Source organism: Bombus vosnesenskii, unplaced genomic scaffold (assembly GCF_011952255.1).
Source record: "Bombus vosnesenskii isolate JDL3184/JDL3185 unplaced genomic scaffold, Bvos_JDL3184-5_v1.1 scf7180000013339, whole genome shotgun sequence".
Classification (NCBI taxonomy): domain Eukaryota; kingdom Metazoa; phylum Arthropoda; class Insecta; order Hymenoptera; family Apidae; genus Bombus; species Bombus vosnesenskii.
This window is the reverse complement of record NW_022882976.1, coordinates 730,586-752,655: the sequence shown is the minus strand read 5'-3', so window position 1 is coordinate 752,655 and position 22,070 is coordinate 730,586. Positions and strand designations below refer to the sequence as shown.

Sequence of the window (22,070 nt, the reverse complement as noted above, 5' to 3'; positions counted from 1 at the left end):
TGACGAATGGTGCTATAATGTAAGATCGAGAAATTCGTGCCAAAATACAGGGACACGTGTAAAGTACGACATTATTTAGTATTAAGTGAAACTAATTTGCGTGAATTGTATATTTCTTAGACTGTACACGGATCTGATTCATAAAACGTTCGCGACATTGTCATAGAAAATGCGCGTCCGCTATTGTAATATATGCAGTATTTAAGGATGAAATAAAAACTGTACATTTGAGTTATGTTTATAAAAAAACGAAAAATATCGCTGTCTTTTTTATATATACCAATTTGGATACATTAACATTTGTAAGATCCTGAATCAACTTTCGAATCTATTTAATTTACATTCGACGCCTAAAATAAATCATTACCTCGTCATCTTCTTCGAAACTAAAACTTCGAAGCTAAACTAAAAAGAAAGTAAGTAAAAATTGAGAAGTAACGATTTATGATTTGTATTTAAGTAATTGTAAATCATATATTATATAATCGTAATATCAAAATAAGTAATTCTTTTATTGTCTCCTTCGAAATTTTTAAGAAAATAACTGGAAATTTTCGGACAAAATTTGTATGATTCCTAATTTTAAATTGTGATAAAATATTTCAATATTTTCGACTTCAATAGATAATAGACCTTATAGTCGTCTAAAGATTCTCCAGAGAAGATGTACTCAGCGACTAATACCAATTTTGTAGACCACGATCTCTTGGCCTATTAAGCAATCGCGTTGAACGAATATCTTAAGATTGCTACAGCAAAGATCTTGAGAGACTCTCGAACGCCCTCGACGAAAATGTCAAGGCGAGGTGGAGCTCGGTAGATAATTTGATCTGGTGGGAAATACGAAGAAATCTCAAGGAGATTGATGATTGTCTAGTTCAGACAACATCTATAATTACATTCGAGGATATAATTAGAAATCGTAATATATTTAGAAAAAAAGAACACTAATGTATTTGTTGCGTGATTTTAGACAATTTTCTATTACAATTACGCAGCTACCTTGACCAACCATATACTTTTTAATATTTATTATTTTTCTTTCTCAGAAATGTATGTTTCTTCTTGCAGTCTCTTTAAGAAACACTGTCGTTGAATTGTTTAAATCCTTCAACGGTGTCAATGTCCTTTGAATTATCGATAGTTTCAGTTTTATTGATTTTGGTTTCTTTCGAAATGACAGTCGTATTACAGTCATTCGATTCACTCTCCGTGGTAGTTTCTACAATTTTCTGAGCCTCGAACTCGTATTTTTCGGTACTAGCGTAATCTTCCTCCATGCTTGATTTATGGTTAGGTGGGACAGTGATGGTTTCGTCCGGGTTTTCGTTCTCACTTAATCTTGAAAAATCGTTTGTCTTTTGTAATCTTTTTACTTCGTCTTTGTTATCGAGAAAAGTTTCTTGATATCGCGTGGCAGCAAGATTAGATCTTTCATTATCCTGATCGATGAACTTTGATTGTTCTACAGCTAAATGTTTGGCTATCGTTTCTAAAGGTGACCATACTTTATCCACGAATTGTTGTCGATCTTCTGGTGCCATGGATTCCGATCTGTGAATAATATCGTACCTAAAACCAAAGGATAAAGCTTAAGTATTGTTTTTACAATGCTATTATAATAATTATATTTAAAAATATATAGTGTAGTAGTTAGAAATAGAATAATTTTCATTTAAATTTTTCAAAAAATGTTTTCAAACAATGCTTCTTTATTTTAGTTAACTGTTATTTTTACATTATAGCATTAATAACTCTTATCCTTGTTGTCTGACAATATATTAACTGATGTCACTTCGTTTTTCGCAGTTAATAAAATACATTAATGCATATATTTCAGGAGGCGATCTTGCAAGGATCGTTGAAGAGAATTTACGACGAATAATTTTCATCCGGAATAATTGATCGTTTATACGTTGAATTTAGTCAATGACATTTCACGTGGTCGTCTCTAACGAGTCGTCGAACAGTTTCGACAAGATTTTTTCACCTATCGACGTCGCACGTTCGGTGAAAGTTCTCCGCATGAATTTACCGATCTTCCCGACAATTCTGCAGATAAATCCAACGTAGAACGAAGCCACGATTGCCATTGTAACGATTCCACGATCCATCGGACGATATGGTTTACAGGGAAATCGCGTTTCGTCGATTGCGAATAAATCTAGGTGGATTCGCGAAAGCGATCCTCGAGTCTTATGTAATCGAAAGTAAGGAAGATCGTCTTCGATACAAGAACGTAGACACCGTGGGTGGAAAATTTGCACACAGAAATTTTTACGTAATCGCCGAGCCGGAAATGTGGAAATGTTATTTATGTTTCATTCTGAACAAAATTGAATATAATTTATTTTGTACTTTAATGTGACTTCTTAAGAAAAATATCGTATTTCTGGCACGTCAATATATATTCTATTTTGACTAGAATAAGCTGTCTTAAAAAAAATGAATTTGCAGTATCTAATTCTGGTGCGGTTCTCAAGTTTCTATGTCCAAATCTTACTCTTATTTGAACAAGGGAAAGGACTTTTTATTTTTCAAAAAATACTTTAGTGTATATTTAAAACGGGAAATCACGTAAATAACATGCAATAACGATTCTTCCATGTTTTCCTCAAACTTAAGAAGTTTGTTAAGAATAAGAAACACAACCGGATCTAATATCATTGAAAGAATGCAACATGGTTATCAACTTGTTTTATGTATTTTAAAATTTCACCTGCTCATCTTGCTTTTTTTCCTTGGATATAGATTTAAATGGAATATCATCTGCTGTCTTTCTTCTTCGTCAGTCATTGCCTGATTGTGAGTAGACATTCCCGTCAATGATTGCGGGAGTGGAGAATGAAACCTCGGCCCTCTGCTATATTGAATCGGTCTTCGCAGTTCGTAATCGTCCATAGGCACTTGTTTCGGCCTGTTTGTCTTTTTATTTTGCTCTGCAATGTCGGTGATGGGATAAATGTCCAACATAACACTGAACGGCTGCGGTTTCCGCTTCTTTCCATAATTACTCGAATAGGAAGCTGGATTTTCGTACATGGTTTCAATCGACGTCGGTTTATAATAATTAGATGGCCGTCCGTAAGCATCGTAGTTGTATCTGTGAAGACCTGTCGGTGAAAATCTGAAAAATCGAACTGATTTTACTTTTCCATATTTAAGAACATTTTTATTCCAGAGAGTTTATTGCATTTCAATATTTTCTAAGTGCAATATTTTCAGAAGTATAATATTTTTTAATATACTATAATATTTTTTATTTACATGCAATAGTTTGTGCTAAAGAAATTATTGTAATATATTTAAATCGATGTCCAACTACGATAGTTAAATAATTTTATTATTAAATTTACGTTCAACGAACAGATTTTTCAGTATGTACTATATGCAGTTGGAAAAATAGCTGAACGGTACAAAGGCAAACGACATACTCTACTTGCTCCTCTGTCAATCTGTAAGTGTGTAAATAATCAATAATTTCCAATATGCGTGCCCTATTTTAAAAATTCTGCCACTAGAGTGGTTCTATCAACTTTATGTAGGACAAATAAACCTGCGTTCTTTCCGCTTGCCCAGTTTCCAACCACCAATGATACGTAGATTCTTTTTCTACAGACCTGACATTGGACGTGGCCAATAAATTCACGTCCGCCGGATGTTTGGGTTTGTACTGATAAAACGGATCTTCGTTTAGCGAATAAGGTGGAGTTTCATCTTCTTCCGACCTATCGCTGTTGGACATCATCTCCCCTGCTCCAGGATACAAATCGTATTTCTTTGGATTCACGTACACGCCAGTGAACTTGATACCTCTATTTGATAAGTCAGCGTCGTTTGTCAGATATTTGATGATATCCTGAATATTTCTAGAGGCGTATGGATATCTGTACTGGGTGAGTTGAGGGTATCTTGGACGTTTAAAGGCAGTTGGTTGTGGTGTTTTCAATTCCCAATGAAAAGGAAGAGGTCGATTCTCCTCTGAACTTCCATCTTCTTCCAACTCTGGGTACTTGTGCCTGTTTAAGTGTATTTAAAAATATTTTTCACACAGACACTTTTTTCCACCAATTAGTTCTCAAATTTCAATTCTAGAGATTTATGCCGAATGAAATAAAAGATTTGTAATATATAAATGAGATTGAAATTTTGATTCATTAGTACTTGCGATCCTACGTTGGTGTACGTAATGCGTATTAAGTAAGAACAAAGTGAGTGATAATAGAGCTATGTTCGAGGGAAGAAGTGTTGCTGAAGAGTAGAAAGTGTTTCTTGAGGATTTACATACTGTAGGCTGTAATGTTGATTTATTGCCGGCTTGAGGCACAGGCAGGGAACACCGATATAATGAAACTGAGATAATCAGTTTATGTATATTTCCATCGAATACGAATCGTGTGTGTGCGTACGTCACAGAGGGTGCTCATTAACTTTTAAACGAAGGAAAAATGTGACGATTATAAATACTTAACGGACATTTAAAACCCAGTTACGGGTTTTGTAAGCGTTATGTAACACCGTATTAAAATCCTCGACTTCAGTCCTGACGATTGAAGCGAAACTCTATGAATATTAGTTCGTTTATGACGTCTTTGATGACTTGAGAAATCGTATCGAACATTTTCATTACATATTTATGTTGTCAGGTTACAGAAAAGGCCACAATACAATCACTTATTTCAATAAAGAGTAACGTAGACAATATTTTACCTTTGTCTCACACGATAAACAATTGCATGATTGTCGAACAATTGTTTCCCTTCTGCCGACTCGTCCACCTTGTTCTCCACCGATTTCAGCACTCTTTTCCTTAGCTTGAAGTTATTCAGGTTCTGAGACTTAAATTCTGCGTCAGTTACTTTCTGATCGGTCGTTTCATCGTAAAGGAACAGATTCCCATCATTGTCTAAACGATCTTGAATGTAAATGGAACTGGTTCTATTCATTTCTGACGGAACAGTCGAGTTAAACAATTTTTTCGTAAAGTTCGAAGGTTTCTTAAGAGCATTTTGCAAGATGTACATATGCTTTGTTTCCTGATTCAGTTTGCTGTTCACTGATGAAGCGGATGTGAAGTCATATAAAAATATGCCGACCTATAATAGGAGAAAGAATAAAATTGTTAAGATTACTTTGTACTAAATTTTAATTAATTCATCTTTCTCAACTTGTTCTAAACATATAAAGCATATTTTCATAGTATACTAAATAATATTTGATTTTATTTCGTGAAATTAATTTTAGATTTTTTCCAACACAAAAGGTATTGGAAAGTTCACTTCTCAATTCAAACCGAACTGGTATCCTGTTCGCAAGAAAAGACATTTCTTCACTAGATTTCGTTTATACATGAAGCCTAAACGAGAACCAGTCTCGGCGCACGTTAATTCGTGTCAAAACACAGTTAACGCCCTATATGTGAAGCACGCAGAAATCTTCTTTGAGACGCTTGGTTTGCCATGCATGCGAATCTGTTGCGGCGAGATTCACGGTGAAATTGTGATTTTTAACTCTGCTACCTGTACCTGTTGCATTAATCATGGGAGAAAACTCGTGAAATGTAATTGCGCTTATTGTTCACCACAATGGCGTCTCATTAAGGCGCCGAGTGACAAAAACTTTACTTTTAACGAAACGTTTGTTATTGCAAAGTTAAACGCTTACTTTCTGTCAGGTTGCTTTAATTTTACAATTAATCACATTTTGAATCAGTTATAAAGAGATCTCGGATGTTTATGCAATTCCAAACTTGTATAAACATAACTAAAGAAATGAAACTAAATAGGAATTCGTTTTACCCACTAAATATTCTAATAATTATTTTTTAGATTTTTACATTTTTAAGCGCACTTATGGATGTATAAACATTCATAATCTAATTATAAAACAAATTTCGAATTAAGTAAAAACATAAAAATCAACTTTCTATTAAAACAATTAGAAAATCACATTTCTTACGTTGCAATGAATCCAATTCCTGGTATGAATGCATTAAGTACTATTAATTGATATATTGTTCGCGCATAGTTTGGTACTCATTAAAAAATCATCGTAAGTGTTACAGCTATGCAGACAGTAGCGTTTGAACGCGGTAGAACGTAATGCACTGTTAATGATCGATATGTAATGTTTCTCGATCACGCGGGGTGAGTCATTGAACTTACTCGATGTGGCAATAGGTACACGAAACGATTCCTTGTGAGATGAATAGCTTTTCTAAGGGGATCGCGTAAAAGAAACCAATACTCTTTAAAGCAAATAATACGATATATAGGTGAGCAGTGTGCTACTGTTTGCATAGCGAGTATATGTAATGCTAATAGATTGTGTTATAATGTTTGAGTTTATACGATAACTAGTTCAATTGAGGATGCAACATTTTTTTGACAAGAGGAAACAAAGAAAAATGATTGATGGTAAAAATTTAGAGACATTAATTCTTTCAGGAATGAATGTTATTTGGACTGTGGAAAAAATTCTTCTCTTCAATTATTAATAATCTTCAACATAATAATCTTAGAAATAAGACATTTCTTCTATTGCTTTTGCAAAGGAAATCTAATATACTAAAAGTGGGACTATATTGGGAGTATATTTATTTATTAAAAATATTATTTATTGATATTTATTTATTTATAAAAAATAAATATATTCATGTTTAAGTCTGTTAATAAAATTTCACATGTGAAATAGTTAAGAGGGTTGACGAGAGAACTAAGTACTGAAAAGATTTTTATTGGTACTACGGTTGGATACTTACTAATGCCACTGCCACTACCACCATAACTCCAATTACAAATTTCCTCGTAATAGAACTGTATCGACTTCTATAGTATCGATCACCGTGATCGGAATAAAGTCCAAGCTGAGACGTATTAATTACAGTTCTTCTTCCTGTTTCCAGCATCTTTTGATTATTCGCATGACATTTTTGAGATGGATCGATCGATCTTTCGCACACTCAGGGATTTTTTTACCACATGATTACGATCTTTATCAATATAAAGTGGACATAATAAAAATATAAATAAAACATAACAAGAAGATTTAAAAAATATTAGTATTCCAATATCAACGATACAACAAAATGGTATGATACAACGAAATGGTAATTAAAATGGGCACGATTTTCAATCAAACAATCGAAGTATTGTTTAAAAATTTCTAACAACAAATAGTTTTGCAAATCCTGTGTCGCAAGAACACGAGACGGTATTCTTTCGAAGTTCCATATACAACTAACGAGCACTCATTTCTCGCAACGGAGTTTTCACTGTTTGAATTCTATCATGAACGTAGAAAATTTCTTCGTTCGTGGGGGAGGCTTGTTATGGTAGTAGGAGATAGGTTATGGACTACTTACTACGCAAGGAGATTCGAGTCAAATATTATTGCACGATACTGCAAGAGAATGCCAATGTCACGGTGTCATGCTGGCTGGTTAAGCACATCAACTATTATCGTCATTCCGTCATGGTTCACGCGGAAGGAAAGTCACTGTAATTACCGTTCCTTGTTGTGATGTAAAATAACTCTCGATTGATTGCAACAGCAAACTATTTTCGATTTATAGTGTTTGTTCAAGCCAGTCGCGTTATTCTGAATTCTCGAATGCATTTCATAATCATGAGTTAATATTCATGAGAGAAGAGGATGTTGTAGGCGAAAAGGTGATTCTCAAGACCCTCTGGCAAATCAGGTGTACCTCACTTTCGATCTTCCGAAAATGTTACATCGAAACGATCAAGTAATATGACAGAAGTATTTATCATATGTCACGACTGGTTTCTATCTTCTATATATTTTAATTTTGTGAAATGAAACACGAAACGACAGCTATTTTTTATATAAATTTTTTATTTCCTTTGTAATATGCGTGTGTCAGATGTACAAAGTCATGTGCATCCATTTTATCTTATATTCACTGTATTTTTCTTACACAAATGTAACACAGCATCATCAGCTTTTTAAATCAATTATTATTATTCCAATCATTTCATTGTAAACTACTTTACGACTTTGTTCGAAGCATTCGTTACACTTACAATAATTACCATTCTAGTTAAACGTATATAGTACAAGCTACTGGATATAATATATACAGCAAACCTGTCATATCGTTTTCACCCATTTTTCGATTACAGATTGCTTATCATTTCCTATGGTGATCCATAAATAGCTTTGTATACTATACATTTAAAAATTACAAAAAAGAGGGCAAAAACATTGCCCGTCTTCATCGAACGAAGGGTGGTAATTCCAGTGGATTCTCTGGTACATCGTAGAAATAACCAATAGGCCTCTTCGTGGTTGGTGGTAAAGTTGGTGGTGGAGCTGGTCTACCAGTTGGTGGGGCAGTGTAGATAGTCGATGTTGGTACGAGAGTGTAAATTGGAGTTGGTGGAGGTGGCGGAGTTACCGTAACACGTGGCGTTGTGGGAGAAGAGGGTGGGAGGTATGGCGGAGGTCGCGTACTTGGTACTGTTGGATGATAAGGTGTACTAGATGTGGACAAGGTAGTAAATGGAGTTCTATGTGTTGGTGGGAATGGACTTGGTGTTGTGTGGGCAGTGGTATATCTTGGAGTAGTCCTTGAAGTAGTCTGATCGTCTGGAGGTAAGTACGAGCCGCCATGCGTTGATGGTTTAGGGTAAGGCGGTGGAGTTGGAGGCTTTGGTGGTTGTGGAGGAGTTGGAGGTCTTGGCGGCTGTGGGGGAGTTGGAGGCCTTGGTGGTTGTGGAGGAGATGGAGGTATATATGGTGGTGGAGTTGGAGGTTTAGGCGGTTGTGGAGGAGATGGGGGTAAATATGGTTGTGGGGTTGGAGGCCTAGGCGGCGGAGTTGGAGGTACATATGGTGGTGGAGTCGGAGGTCTTGGTGGCTGTGGTGGAGATGGGGGTAAATATGGTTGTGGGGTTGGAGGCTTGGGTGGTGGAGATGGTGGCACATACGGTGGTGGCGTCGGTGGTCGCGGTGGTTGTGGAGGGGATGGAGGTACATATGGTGGTGGAGTTGGAGGTCTTGGTGGCTGTGGAGGAGATGGGGGTAAATATGGTTGTGGGGTTGGAGGCCTAGGTGGCGGAGTTGGAGGTACATATGGTGGTGGAGTTGGTGGTCTTGGTGGTTGTGGAGGAGATGGAGGTACATATGGTGGTGGAGTTGGTGGTCTTGGTGGTTGTGGAGGAGATGGAGGTATATATGGTGGTGGAGTTGGTGGTCTTGGTGGTTGTGGAGGAGATGGAGGTACATATGGTGGTGGAGTTGGAGGTCTTGGTGGCTGTGGAGGAGATGGGGGTAAATATGGTTGTGGAGTTGGGGGCCTAGGTGGTGGAGTTGGGGGCCTTGGTGGTTGTGGAGGAGATGGCGGTACATATGGTGGTGGAGTTGGAGGCCTTGGTGGCTGTGGCGGAAGCGGTGGTCTTGGTGGAGGCGTAGGTGGTACGGGAGGCAGATAGCCCGGTGCAGATGTAGTAGGTGGTCTTGGAGTTTGAGGCGGCCGTGGGGGTGAAGGTGGTCTTGGTGTTTGTGGTGGTTGCGTTGGGAAAGGTGGTGGGGTCTTTGGTGGTTGTGGCGGCGAAGGAGGTAAATACGGTGTTGGTGGTTTAGGTGGTGGTGTCACGGGTGGTCGTGGTGGAGAAGGTGGCCTTGGAGGTTGAGGAGGCTGCGGAGGTAATGGAGGTCTTGGCGTTTGTGGTGGTTGCGGAGGAAAAGGTGGTGGTGGTGCTGGTGTTTTTGGAGGTTGTGGTGTTGGAGGCAAATAAGGTGTCTGTGGTCTAGGTGGTGGTGTTCTTGGTGGTTGTGTTGAAGGTCTTGGCGGTGGATGTGTAAATGGGTGTGATGGTGTTTGATAAGTGTAACCAGTTGATGGTGGTCCAGGCGGTGGTGTTCTTGGTGGTTGTGTTGAAGGCCGTGATGGTGTAGGAGGTGAATATGTAAATGGGTGTGATGGTGTTTTATAAGTGTAACCAGTTGGTGGTGTTCTTGGTGTTTGTGGTGGAGATGGTGGCACATACGGTGGTGGCGTCGGTGGTCGCGGTGGTTGCGGAGGAGATGGTGGTACATATGGTGGTGGCGTTGGAGGTCTTGGTGGTTGTGGAGGAGATGGAGGTACATATGGTGGTGGCGTTGGAGGTCTTGGTGGTTGTGGAGGAGATGGAGGTACATATGGTGGTGGCGTTGGAGGTCTTGGTGGTTGTGGAGGAGATGGAGGTACATATGGTGGTGGAGTTGGAGGTCGTGGTGGCTGCGGAGGAGATGGAGGTCTTGGTGTTTGTGGTGGGAAAGGTGGAGGTGGTGCTGGGGTTCTGGGTGGTTGAGGGCGTGGAGACGGTCGTTGAGGCGGCAGCGTAAATGGATTTTCAGGTGTTGGATAATTATACCCTGGAGATGTTCTTATCGTTGGCCTTCTGTAAGAAAGTGTATTCATAAATGATGATTTTATTACAAGTTGTCCTACAAATTATAGTTTCATCAGTCTAATAATATCAAGTTCTTTACAATTTTCTAAATTCAAGTTTCTACAAATGCTTACTGCGGTGGTGAAGTCGGCCGAGGTGAAAGTCCTGGTGTTGTTGCAGGACGATCAGTCCTTGGTGGAACATATGATGTTGTCTGAGATGGCGTATATGGCCTACTAGGTGTTTCGTAATAATATCCTGTAGTCTTTGATGGTGGACTTTTTGTTGGTCTGTGAGATAATTGTGGTATATACATTATGATTTAAATTTATATCAAAGCTACATCTAGAATAATCGCATCATGTTCTAAGATGAATTTTCGATCAATTCTTACTGTGATGGAGTTGGATAAGGATAAGATGGTGTGCGTGACGTTGTGAATTTTTGTGGTGTTGGATAGGTATATGGTGCCGTTGTTACAGGACGCAGTGTGCTTGATGATGCATGCGATGTTGGATATCCATGAGTCACTGCTGTCGGTGGTCTCGACGTTGGTCTGTTGAAAATTTGTATAACTGACTACTGTAGCCAAAATGTTAAAGCTACTTGTGTGTACATTTGTTCGAGTAATTATGTAAATGATCGTACAATGTTTTACACAAAATTTTGCAATCAATTCTTACCTCGGGGGTAGCGTGAATATTTCATTTGGTGGCTCATAGATATAGCCTCCATTGCTTGCTATCGCCCTTTTGCTCTTCTCACTCGATGCTTGCGCATGGTATGTGGAGAGCACTGCCACTATTGTGGCAATCCACAAGATTCGCTGAATCAGAAAATACATGTTATTATTATCTTTCATATAAATCAAACATCTCACACATAAATGTACAATAATGATCTCAATTATTAACCTGAATGAATTCGAAATATATGTATTAGATCATGGATCGCCACGCAATTGGCCATGATATATCGAAGATTGTCTTCGTGGGATTATCTCACGCCTTAACCAAGAACTTACATAACCTGTCTCGACTACGATACATCTTGTGTGATACACTAGTGATCGTGAAAGGTTCGTTCGTGCGAGATACAGCATTCAGCATGTCATTGATCATTATGTACTTAATCTTCAAAACCTGTCATTTGGAATTTTTGATCAATGTCCTATCCAGGCTGAAGATGCTTTCTAACCCTAATATTTTCTGTTCCTGAGTTTAACCAACCATCATATGATTAACTTCACATGTGCGCATTTAACTTCACTATTCTAATTCACGTCGCGATTCTTATCTTCCTTCTCTCGTTAATTAGTTTCATACTTAAAATAGCGTACGTTATTTATTAGCTGTTTTTAATACAGTCAATATCCTACGCGAGGAGTATGTCCATTTGACCGCGTGATTTTACATCGTTGAAAAGTGTTTATTGTCATATTTTGTATGTATGTATCTTTGCAATAAACTATTGAATGTTTCGAATTAATTCGATCGAATCATAATAATGCTACCATCCGACGTAATTATCTTTCGTTGATTGAATAAGCGTCATAAATCAGAGAAAGCTGATGGAAGCTTCGTTGCCCAGAAATTTAAAACCGTCTTATCCGTTTACGACATCGTGAGCGCCGCTACGAATGATGGTTCTGGCTCGAAGAAACGTCCAGTGACCTTTAGGCGTATAATTTATATAGGAGGATCGCGCGGGCTATGGGGAGAGAATCTCTTTCGTCAGTATGTGAAAGGCTACTGATGTATAAGTGGTGTCACGGCTAGATTTGCGGAACAACCGATATAGATCGCAAGGTTACCGTTTCTTGAGAAATTTTGAGGTCTCACGCTTTCGTTTCACTCTTCTCGGATACTGCTAATGAACTAGTCCTTGACTTCAACAAAGATCCTTCGTAATTCTTAGAAGTACTATAATTTATGTAAAGAAACACGTTTGCCATTCATGATTATTTTTAAGTAATTAGAAAATCGGTTATAATTTTTGTTCGCGACATTTTGCATAGACAAACTTTCCTCTGCAGTACTTTGGGAACGAAAATTATATTTTCTTTTTAGTACAATTTCTGTACTTTTAGTACGATCAATCCTTGTCGGTGAGGTTGCGAAATCAAGCCGCCTTAACCTCTGGGGATATTCGTGACTTGAGAAATTTCTTATACAACATTGTTTCTGTAGAAAAGAAGATAATATAGGTAGCATCTGGTGAAATATTTAATGTATATCGAGCCGCTTGTGTCAAGAGGTTTAACTTAAAGAACATAATGAATGATGTTTCATTATTATTATTTATTAAAATAGTACCGTTCTAACTTTCTGATTTATAACGTTCCATTAATTTACATTATGCAACCTCCATAGCGTAGAAGTAATTATGTCGGGCTAGCGAGAAATTCTATGATTAATACTAGCAAAGCTTTAAAAGATATTCAGGTGCAAGGATGAATAGTGCAAACAATTAGCCACATCTTAGTAGCCCCATCAACGTTTTATTTGCACCTAGGGAAAGTTGCAAACTGTACGTCTAGAACGTCTTCGGTTCTAATGAGAAACCAATATGACAACAGTTTCCTATGGGTCAGCAGTTCGCGCGGCTTCAGGTGCAAAATTGTGTCGTAATAGCTAAAACTGCCTACAGCTGCATTTGGTTACTTGGTTCACCGTTCACACCGACAAAAGATTCTCGAAAGAAGATTCGAAACTACGATGGCTCATGAAAATATTACATTAAAACTTTTACAAATATATAGAACACTTTATAGAAACTTTATAGAAAATTTGTATGAATACACTATGTATGTCATTGAAATATTTTTGAAATTCCAATAGCATATGAATTGAAACACGACTACATAAGGGCTCAAGTTCTTTCGCGGGTGATTGTAGTTCAATGGTACCCTTCAAATCTTTTAGATATTTAATACATATTTGCATTTTTAAGAAGATTCATAATTATTCATGAATGGTAAACGTTGAGTAATAATATCTATGATATCATTCAAGAGGCAACATAAAATATCAGAAACATAATTTCGCTTTGAATTTTTTACGATCGAACACCCATTTATCGCATTATAACCGGATGATTTATCTTCGGTTGATTTGAATCGGACAGACGAGTTCCGTTCAATAGACAAACGGCTAGATCAACTATGATACGAGCAAAAATGACATCTTGCATAATAGCGAAGGCGCGGGTTGCATCTTTACCTGTACTAATAAAGTCTGAGCAACGCGTCTTCGAGAATATGGCTTTCTAATTATTCTGCTTCGTGCACTGCTAATGCGAGTACTTATTAAACGAAGAAAGAAACATCGTGGCGTATCCATCGAGGTTTGTCGTAACTCGCGCGGCGAACAACGAAAATGGCAACCGGGTAGAAGGGAAATCATTTTCACGAGAGCAGAAAAGAAGACTAAGTGGAGTTATAAGCGGAACAGGTATAAATTGAGTTTAATTAATGCGTGACGGATGCTCGTGGGTGGTTTTCGATTTAGTTTCGCGTGATACCTTATCGCGTTTTAATTATTAATTAAAGAAATAGATAATGGAAGTAATGATTCGTAATATCTGAATTGTTTAGGTATGTAACAACTTAATCATTTAGAAGCTATACAATTTTTTTTATTGAAAGTAAAAACATTAAACAGTAGGAGGTTTAAGTTAGCAAAGCGGTTATTTTAATGAGTGTTGAAGTATCGTCTTACGTTGAAGAAAATTAATGGCAATTACATCAAGTCTTGTTATTATCGGTCCGTGTCACTGTACAATTAGAAGATGTCGATGCACATTTCCTAAGTGCCTTATTTGACAAATAAATGAGTATACATAAATTGCCAACATTATGAAAACAGAAGGTTGCCAATTACTGCTTTAGACAGTTTTAATTTACGGCCAGGTTTACGGTAAAGATTAATAGGACATTTCTGACCGAGCGATATCTGTAATCTCTTCCATCGATCCCATACGCGCATACATTTCATAAAATTATATTTTTATTTAAAGAATGCTCCACTTTTAGTCGTAGGTGCATTCTATCATTTATAACTTTATTCTCAAAGATATTCACCTATTAATCCCATATTCAACATCTACCACACAAACTTTCTTCTTATTCAGATTTCTCTATTATTATTATTATTATTGATACTTATTTAGATTTAAAAAATTCCTTCTTGATCCTTCCACGAAATAGCTAATATAAATGAAGCATAACTTCAAAAATGGGGCATATGCCTTAATCTTAGTCTAATAGGTTTCAACGTTCTCGGAAAAATTTGAACAATCCAGCAGCCTTTCCAAAGTCAAAGGAGTAACGAAAGAATAAAGTAGATTCGTAATCACCCTCATTGTCTTCGTGATCGCACAAACTACCACTTTAGGCTACTACGTGACGAATTTCTCTCGTGGCTCGTGCCGATGAATTAAACAGGGCAGGCCACTGTCACGCGTCACGATGCGCGAAAAGAAGTACGTCTCCGGAGAAAGTACGGTACGCCACAGTTCGCTCGTATCTCCCCACCCATGTAACAATGCATGCAACCATCGCAAAATCAAGGAGGAATGCAGCGAAAAAAATTGGAGGACGATGACACGACGAAATGTTCGCGTACTTTTACTAATTACCATAACAAAGATCGGCTTTGTTCTATTGGGACGAGAAAAAAATCGCCGGTGTTCTACTGCTCTCTGCGATAGCGTTTATACGAGGATGCAAATGACATTCAGCGACAAGCGTTTTTATCATACGATCCTGTCGAGGAAAATGAGTAAGAACATTTCCTTTCAACTCTTGAGACAATGTAACGTTTCTTCAATACAAATGGACGTTTTTATAACCGAATGTTTTCTTTGGAAATTCATGACTTTTCATCCTTTGTATGTAGTATATAGTGTGTACAAAACTTTTTGGTGCAGTGTTTCATTTGATAATTACAGGAGAAAACACGATAAGTACATTCTTGTCAATTTTTCTTATTTTAGTGTTACTGTATCTTAAAAAAAGGAAATATTTTAATATAAAAGCCTTAAAAAATTGTTATATCAGTTATATAGTTGGTTTTGTAGTAAATAAAGGTATGATTATTAACAAACGACATTTTTATATTGTAACAATATCTTAATAACGAATAATATATCTAAAGTTATAAAAAAGATGGATAAATATACTCTTAAATATATAATAAATAAAAGGACAATTTTCGTAACATGGGATTGATTATATGAAAAAAACATAGTGAATATTTAAAACCTGCACCTGTGTAAAAAATGGAAGAAGTTAGTTTATCTTGTCTTTCCTTCCTAGTCTTCATTTAGAATAAATATTAGATGTCCTTAATAAATCTTATTAATGTACATTATCTTCGTTTGTTTATAAATTTAACTCATGGATAAATTCACAAAACATTTAATAAATAAGCATAGCGTGTCGTCTCTATAAGTGTTGCCTCGTTCACCATAGACGATATCGTTGTTCTAACTAACGTTCACTGACGCAATCGAAGGAATCGGAGTATGTTATGCTCCACGAGTCACGAATTGCCGAACAGAAAGCTACCTGTGAATCCTTTTTGAGAAAAGGTTGAAGATCGCAGGAAAAAGTGTTATAACTATTACGTAAACAAAGTTATAACTTGGCCGCTGGATCTCGTCTCGGACGATATACAAAAAAGGAACAGAAATTGCGATCGGGCCAGATGAAAAGAAAAAAAATAAAAACAGAAAGAAAAAGTAGAAGGAAGAGCCGACAATTATTTATCGTTCTTATGTGAAAGAGCATGGATCATCGTGAAATTTATTGGTCAATTTGGTCCAGCCATGGCCGATCGTTACGCAATCAAAATGCCATAGCGACGATCTCATGTTCGATCGGCCGACGCAAAAATGATTATTCACGATCCTCTGAATCTTATGGACGATACTCTTTTGGTTATGCCGTCGATACAAAATTATTTCCAAATTATTACAAAATCTCTTAGAGATACAAAAGTCCTCGTTTAATTGATATTTTTTCAAGATATCGAAAATGAAGTCGCTGAAAAAGAATGTTGCTAAAGAAACTGTCAATCGAAGCTAGTTAAAAAGTTCCTTGCGATTAAATTACACTTGAAGAGCTAATTAATTGTGGTGATGTGGAGAATTAGATACAAAGGTATGTATATTTAAAGTGACGTTTACTTCGATTTATACATTTGTTGCATGTTTTACATTCCCGTTGCAAAATTGTAAGAGTTGTTACGCGATATTTCGTTATGTAGCAATTCTCGAAGGATATATAATCTGACATTATTAACACAGCGCTAACATTCATTCTTTAACGTGGCAATAACCACTAGTCGCGACAGTTACAACAAAAATTGACGCTCCTCCGGCGATGAATGTACTCTTTCCTATCGAATTTAACACGTGTTAATTTATCGCTCGAACTTTCCAATCATAAAAGTTGCAATAAACTTGCAATAAGATGACATAACCGGGAGAAGAGACGAGTTTTATTAATTAAAGCGAATACAAGATTAATTATCGTGACAAAATCATAATTCTTTAATTTTTTTATTTAAATATTTCAGACGGTAAATGTTGTAAGTGTACCAAAAATAAAAAATGTTTTTTCCTTTTGTAGATAAAATATAAATTATCTGCCAACTAAATTGTGATTGAAGAAAATGGAAGCCAGACAAAATTTTTACCATTTATTTTCCTGAATCTGTGAAATTGGCAAACATTGAAAGCCCATAACGTTCAAGCGATAAATGGCGTAAGTGTCAAAATTAACAGAAATGAATTTTTATTTTCACTGTATATCTCTACTTGTAAGCACTTATACCGCTTACTGTTTCAATTCCACGATCTACTCAGCGTTGAGATTACGTTATAAGGTGTGTTATAAAATATGGCCTGCCATTGTCATATAATATCTATAAAATTTTGCTAAATTACCATAACATTTCTTGTCGAATTAATGTCCAACGTCTCGGATAATGATAATGCCCAATACCAATGACTTCATAGTTCACACTAAATCTGGCGTGCAACGCAACCATCGATCCTGCCGAGCAAAATCCAATACCCACCCACATGAGGTCTCTAATTGAAATCTCTCAGATGATGCTTGGAGAAAAGAACGCGTGGAATTTAGACGCTAGACGCTCATCCTTCTCATCAAGGCTGTATTACGGCATACAGAGGGAGTACGGACAGGTGGATATATGAAGGCACTAAACTTCAAACACGAGAACATCATCAGGGCACAAAAGAGCGGGGCGGTGGTTCAATAGCAGTCGTTTGAGAATATGAAAGTTGTTTGCGGTAGATGTCAATCGCCCCATCTGAGACCAACTATCATTGATCTTCGCTTTGTGGTTTCTCTGCTTCTATTTGCTATGCTTTTTGACATTGGTCAGTGGTCACGTCGACCAACAGTCGATCTTGTTCCCATCATGAACACTGTGGTAAACTTTAAACTTCGATTGATAAATATATAATAGCTCATCCGGATAATTATATGAAATATTCTAAAATTTCATTAGCACTGCAATCAGGTGTTACTACCTGATATGTTGAAACATATCTGGAAATGTACTGACAGAGTAATTACAGGATGTAGTTTTCTGATTGTTTTCATATTTGATTAATATAAAAGAAGTGTTTCTTGTTACAGTGTTAATAAAATTTTAAAATATTATATATGTATAAGTTTTGTTCGCTAAAATACGTTTGCTCAAATACTTTCGTGAACTATAGTAATCTGTTGAATGGTACTGTCTTGGATTAGTTAGTTTGATTGCACATTCTACAGGGTACCATCGGTTGTAAGTTGTACTAAACTTGCGATATTAGTATTCAAAGGAATTGAAATTCAGGCAAGAACTTGCGGAAACAGGGACTGGAAACCTCTGTAGGCGTGGGAGCGGAAAATGTAACCACGATTCACTACGCAAGAGTCACCAGATAAGAAATACAAACAGTTGAAACGGACAATGAGTGCAAAAAAATTGTTCCCTGGGAGCAAATGTCAGTTCTATGAAAGATCACCTGATTATCGCTTCTAGCGAGGCATTGTTCGTCATTGGTTATAAATGTCAGCTTCGACAGATTAGTCGTCGATGATAGATCTCTTGATAAATCGTGATTATGGTCGAGTGGTAGCATGGAAAAAGGAATTCTGTCAAACCGTAGCATAATGAAAGATGCTAATTCGAAGGAATCGAAGTCTTCTGATAGACTAAATCACGTTCGCGTCTCACGTCTCAAAGGCAAGTCACATAATCAATTCATCATTTTAACGTCACAGAACGAATCGAGCGATTGGTAAACGATGAATTAATCAATTTTCGTAATTGTTCGTAATTCTTGTGGCAATCATGGTGGCTTTTGCGTCATATTGACGATGCAGATCTTGGAAAAATCATTTGTCGAATAAGTTCATAGCTCTCACGAAACTGTGACCGAAGTACAAACACATTGGCAACTCAGTGAATGTTAAGTCGGTAAACTGCGGATGTTTATGCAAATTCCTATTTTTATGAATTCAGCTGCAGGAATGAAATCTAAGAAGAGATTCGTTTCACCCATTAAAGATCGTAACGAGTACTACCTTTCAGATATCTCATCTATCTTTGCATATCGTGTGCAGTCTGTGCATGTTTAAATTTCCTATAAATGCAAAAATATGTAACATTTATTAGTAACTTCTTATTCTACGTAACAAAATACAAATCTAGAACTTCTTATCGCATTTCGACGCGTTACGCACTTCCTCAGTTTATTAGCCTATTAAACGATACCACGAATATTATGCGATAGGTTACGACCAATTTTACGTTTGTTACTGTATGCTACTGTTTACCAAACACGTTTTCGCAAGGTAGTATATTTTTATTATCAATCATAAGGCAATTTAAGTTATGGTTGAAAGTTCTGATACAGCTGATACTTCTCAAGTTCGTGAAGACTTTTAAAAGGAAAATTGTGAAATCAATCATGACTGTATAACGTTATGAAACGAGTTGCAACCTGGTCAAACTATCTTTTTCGTCGTTCACTATGTATTCAAAAATTTTTTCACGGAATTATTCTGTATAGCTTAATGAAGTTGTTCGAATGATTAATAAATGACGATAGGTTAGAGTTCCACGGCCTTGTTGCATTCGTGAAAAGAAATATCGAAGGAAATCACGTTTCTACGCAAGGATGGCATTAATTAGGAAAATCTGCGGCTACATAATAGGCGAGAGATTGATACATGTTGGTTTTCTGCCCCGACTGACGCCGACAAGTGAATTTTACTGACCAACGCGTCATATCGATGCATCACTGAGCTAGAAACCTGTACAGATAGCAATCAGTCTTTCAGTCGATGAGCGAATTTCAATTGAGTGATTCAACCAGGTATTCCTCGGGATAATTAATTTCTAAATCAATGACGCGGGTAATAGTCTAATGTTCACGGCGATTTCACGCTTCTAACTCTTTGATCGATGTATTCAACTGTTCGCTTTTTTTAATCAAGTAAAAAAGCTTCAAATACGTTAAACGTGTTAAGATATAATTAAAAGATGAATCTTTCATCTATTGAAACTCTTGAGCAACTGTTACATCTGTATCTTAAAGTGGCGCGTATACATACGGTCACTAGTGACAGACCATAATTTAACATCGAATTGAAGAAGAAACCATAAAAGAAATTACGTCATCGATGCGATGAAGTTTCTAATGACGTACGAATATTTTGATGGCACGGTATCTTTTTTTTTATGACAGAATTACACTGTTGACCTTTCGCGGCTAAAAATTTCTATATTACGTGACCGGAGAGCTGCCTTTACCTAAACGCATAGTATATAGGAGATACGTATATGGGTATTAATACAATCGATTTGAATAATCGTAGCTTGGAGAAAATTATAATTCGAACAGCTGTATAATTTGCGTGGGAGAAATATTTTTCTCCTGAATTTTCGTCGGACATTTTTCTTATTATAACAATTAATTTTCAAATACTCAAAGACTTAAAAAAATTGTCACGAAAAATATAAAAATATAACAAAATAGAGTTACATTTTTCTAATTAAAATTTTACAGAAATTTTATTCGCAATAACATTATTTTACTCTCAAACGTATCGCAATCACAAATTCCATTTACTTCAAGAAACTTCATCTTACTTAAGATTCTTGTGACACGTCGTAACCTCATTCTTTCGAAAACGATTTTTCTCCATGCTCGGGGCTACGACGCTATCGATGATGTTCAATGTTTGAGATTGACGGTTGGGAAACAGAGGCTCCAGAAAGATGGATTTCAAGTTAAGGAACAATGATAACCTTTGATATTTCGCGCGCTAACAGCTGGCTGATGCTTGTATCTCGGTATTAATTCTTGCGAGGCCGTGGATGCGACCGTACATGTAAATACCAAGCAGTAAGCTCACCAGTGGAAACGATGTTTTGCAAAAACGAAAGTGAAGTCGCGGCACAACTCGAAAATTCCACAATGAAAATGTTTTTCGGGACGTTTGGGGCACAATGGGCCCTTTACACGTTGAATAAAAGCTCAAAGCGATTTTCTCTAAGAAAGAATTGCCTCATCGAGACGAGCAATGATTTTTTGAGTTCCAAGAACGACTTGGACTGAGGAGAAATCTTTAGGCGGGATGAACTTTCTATGGAGCAACGATAATTCGTTGTTACATACGAAGAATACTTAGAATTTCAATACAACTATATCTCCATAAGGAATTCAACAAAAATGCGATCACAACGGAGTAACCTTAATACTGTGAATTTTTCAAAACTATTCTCCGGAACACAACTAGTATCGAAGCAAACACACGATAATTTTCTATTTCACCCTTTGTTCTCAACGAGAACGCACCAACAACAATTAGCGTGAAATCATCGGAAAAAACACTTTCACCACAGATACCATATATATTTTTCAAATATGTATTAATTTTCCAATCGTTCCACACAATCCTACGCAGTCTATCGTGTCCATCATATCGTAATGACGTCTCGTTCCCTCTCGTTCACCCTGAACCCGTCTCGCGTCCGTAATCAACCCCCACATTCGAGTCACTTGGTCCGTCGCCGCACTTTACTTACCATCTTTCGTGGTCGCGATCTTATATTTTTTGGCCTTTCTGAACCAAAAAACTGGTCACCGTGCGCAATGGGACACTCAACACGGACACATGTCTCGCGGGTGCGCTTGGTGGTCCCGAGAGAGGTGACTTCTTCGTCTCGAGGAACGTGGAGAGCATTTATAGGATTCACCCGATTGACTGGTGGGGGTAAAACGTTCGGTCCATGCGATTATTGCGAACCGACGTCCACGGGAGGATGCTGTAACTCTTCGTTTTGTTCGTGAGACGAGGTGAATAGAGTGGAAAGAGAAAGAAAGACCAACGGCCGGCAGCTAGAGCGACTGAAATGTGTAGAGGGAAGAAAGGAGAGAAAGAGAGACAGAGAAGGAGAAAGTGAGAGTCGTTGGCTAGCAAGAAGGACGGGACGATGTACAACGTCGTCTGAAAAGGTCCGACGTCGCGTTTGACTATCCTCGTGGATGTCTAACGTGCGCCGATACCGAAGGACATTCGTCTTGAATGTTCACCATGCTTTGCAGCAACGGCTACATATTTCGATGAAGAAGTAAATCAGC

At 37.2% G+C, this 22,070-nt stretch overlaps 2 protein-coding genes across 5 annotated transcripts; both read right to left on the bottom strand.

Annotated features, from left to right (window-relative positions):
• Positions 1-1,076: 1,076 nt before the first annotated feature.
• LOC117236009 lies at positions 1,077-6,907 on the bottom strand. Its single transcript, XM_033498573.1, has 5 exons — positions 6,761-6,907; positions 4,711-5,096; positions 3,621-4,019; positions 2,720-3,127; positions 1,077-1,572 (listed from the first exon to the last, which is right to left on the bottom strand). The coding sequence occupies exons 1-5, from the start codon at positions 6,905-6,907 to the stop codon at positions 1,077-1,079; spliced, it is 1,836 nt and encodes a 611-aa protein (XP_033354464.1).
• Positions 6,908-7,846: 939 nt separating this feature from the next.
• Positions 7,847-21,704, bottom strand: LOC117236043 (basic proline-rich protein). 4 transcript variants are annotated; one of them, XM_033498630.1, is made up of 8 exons: positions 21,515-21,704; positions 11,081-11,223; positions 10,792-10,953; positions 10,532-10,687; positions 10,277-10,406; positions 9,571-10,198; positions 9,321-9,537; positions 7,847-9,071 (listed from the first exon to the last, which is right to left on the bottom strand). In XM_033498630.1, the coding sequence occupies exons 1-8, from the start codon at positions 21,515-21,517 to the stop codon at positions 8,237-8,239; spliced, it is 2,274 nt and encodes a 757-aa protein (XP_033354521.1). In that variant the 5' UTR covers positions 21,518-21,704; the 3' UTR covers positions 7,847-8,236. The 4 variants fall into 4 exon arrangements, with proteins under 4 accessions (XP_033354521.1, XP_033354518.1, XP_033354517.1 ...); XM_033498627.1 differs by having other exon boundaries at positions 7,847-9,537; positions 9,571-9,800; positions 9,933-10,198; XM_033498626.1 differs by having other exon boundaries at positions 7,847-9,537.
• Positions 21,705-22,070: the final 366 nt, after the last annotated feature.

What these genes read in the sequence shown, in the direction of transcription:
- LOC117236009 (XM_033498573.1), bottom strand. Translation starts at nt 6,907, where the DNA reads ATGCTGGAAACAGGAAGAAGAACTGTAATTAATACGTCTCAGCTTGGA. An exon ending in GTTTATCGTGTGAGACAAAG is followed by an intron (nt 4,020 to 4,710) that starts GTAAAATATTGT and finishes ACACTTAAACAG; the next exon opens with GCACAAGTACCCAGAGTTGG. An exon ending in AAAAAAAGCAAGATGAGCAG is followed by an intron (nt 1,573 to 2,719) that starts GTGAAATTTTAA and finishes CTTTGGTTTTAG; the next exon opens with GTACGATATTATTCACAGAT.
- LOC117236043 (XM_033498626.1), bottom strand. An exon ending in CCTTATCCAACTCCATCACA is followed by an intron (nt 10,688 to 10,791) that starts GTAAGAATTGAT and finishes ATTATCTCACAG; the next exon opens with ACCAACAAAAAGTCCACCAT. An exon ending in GTATTTACCTCCTTCGCCGC is followed by an intron (nt 9,538 to 9,570) that starts CACAACCACCAA and finishes CACCTTTCCCAA; the next exon opens with CGCAACCACCACAAACACCA.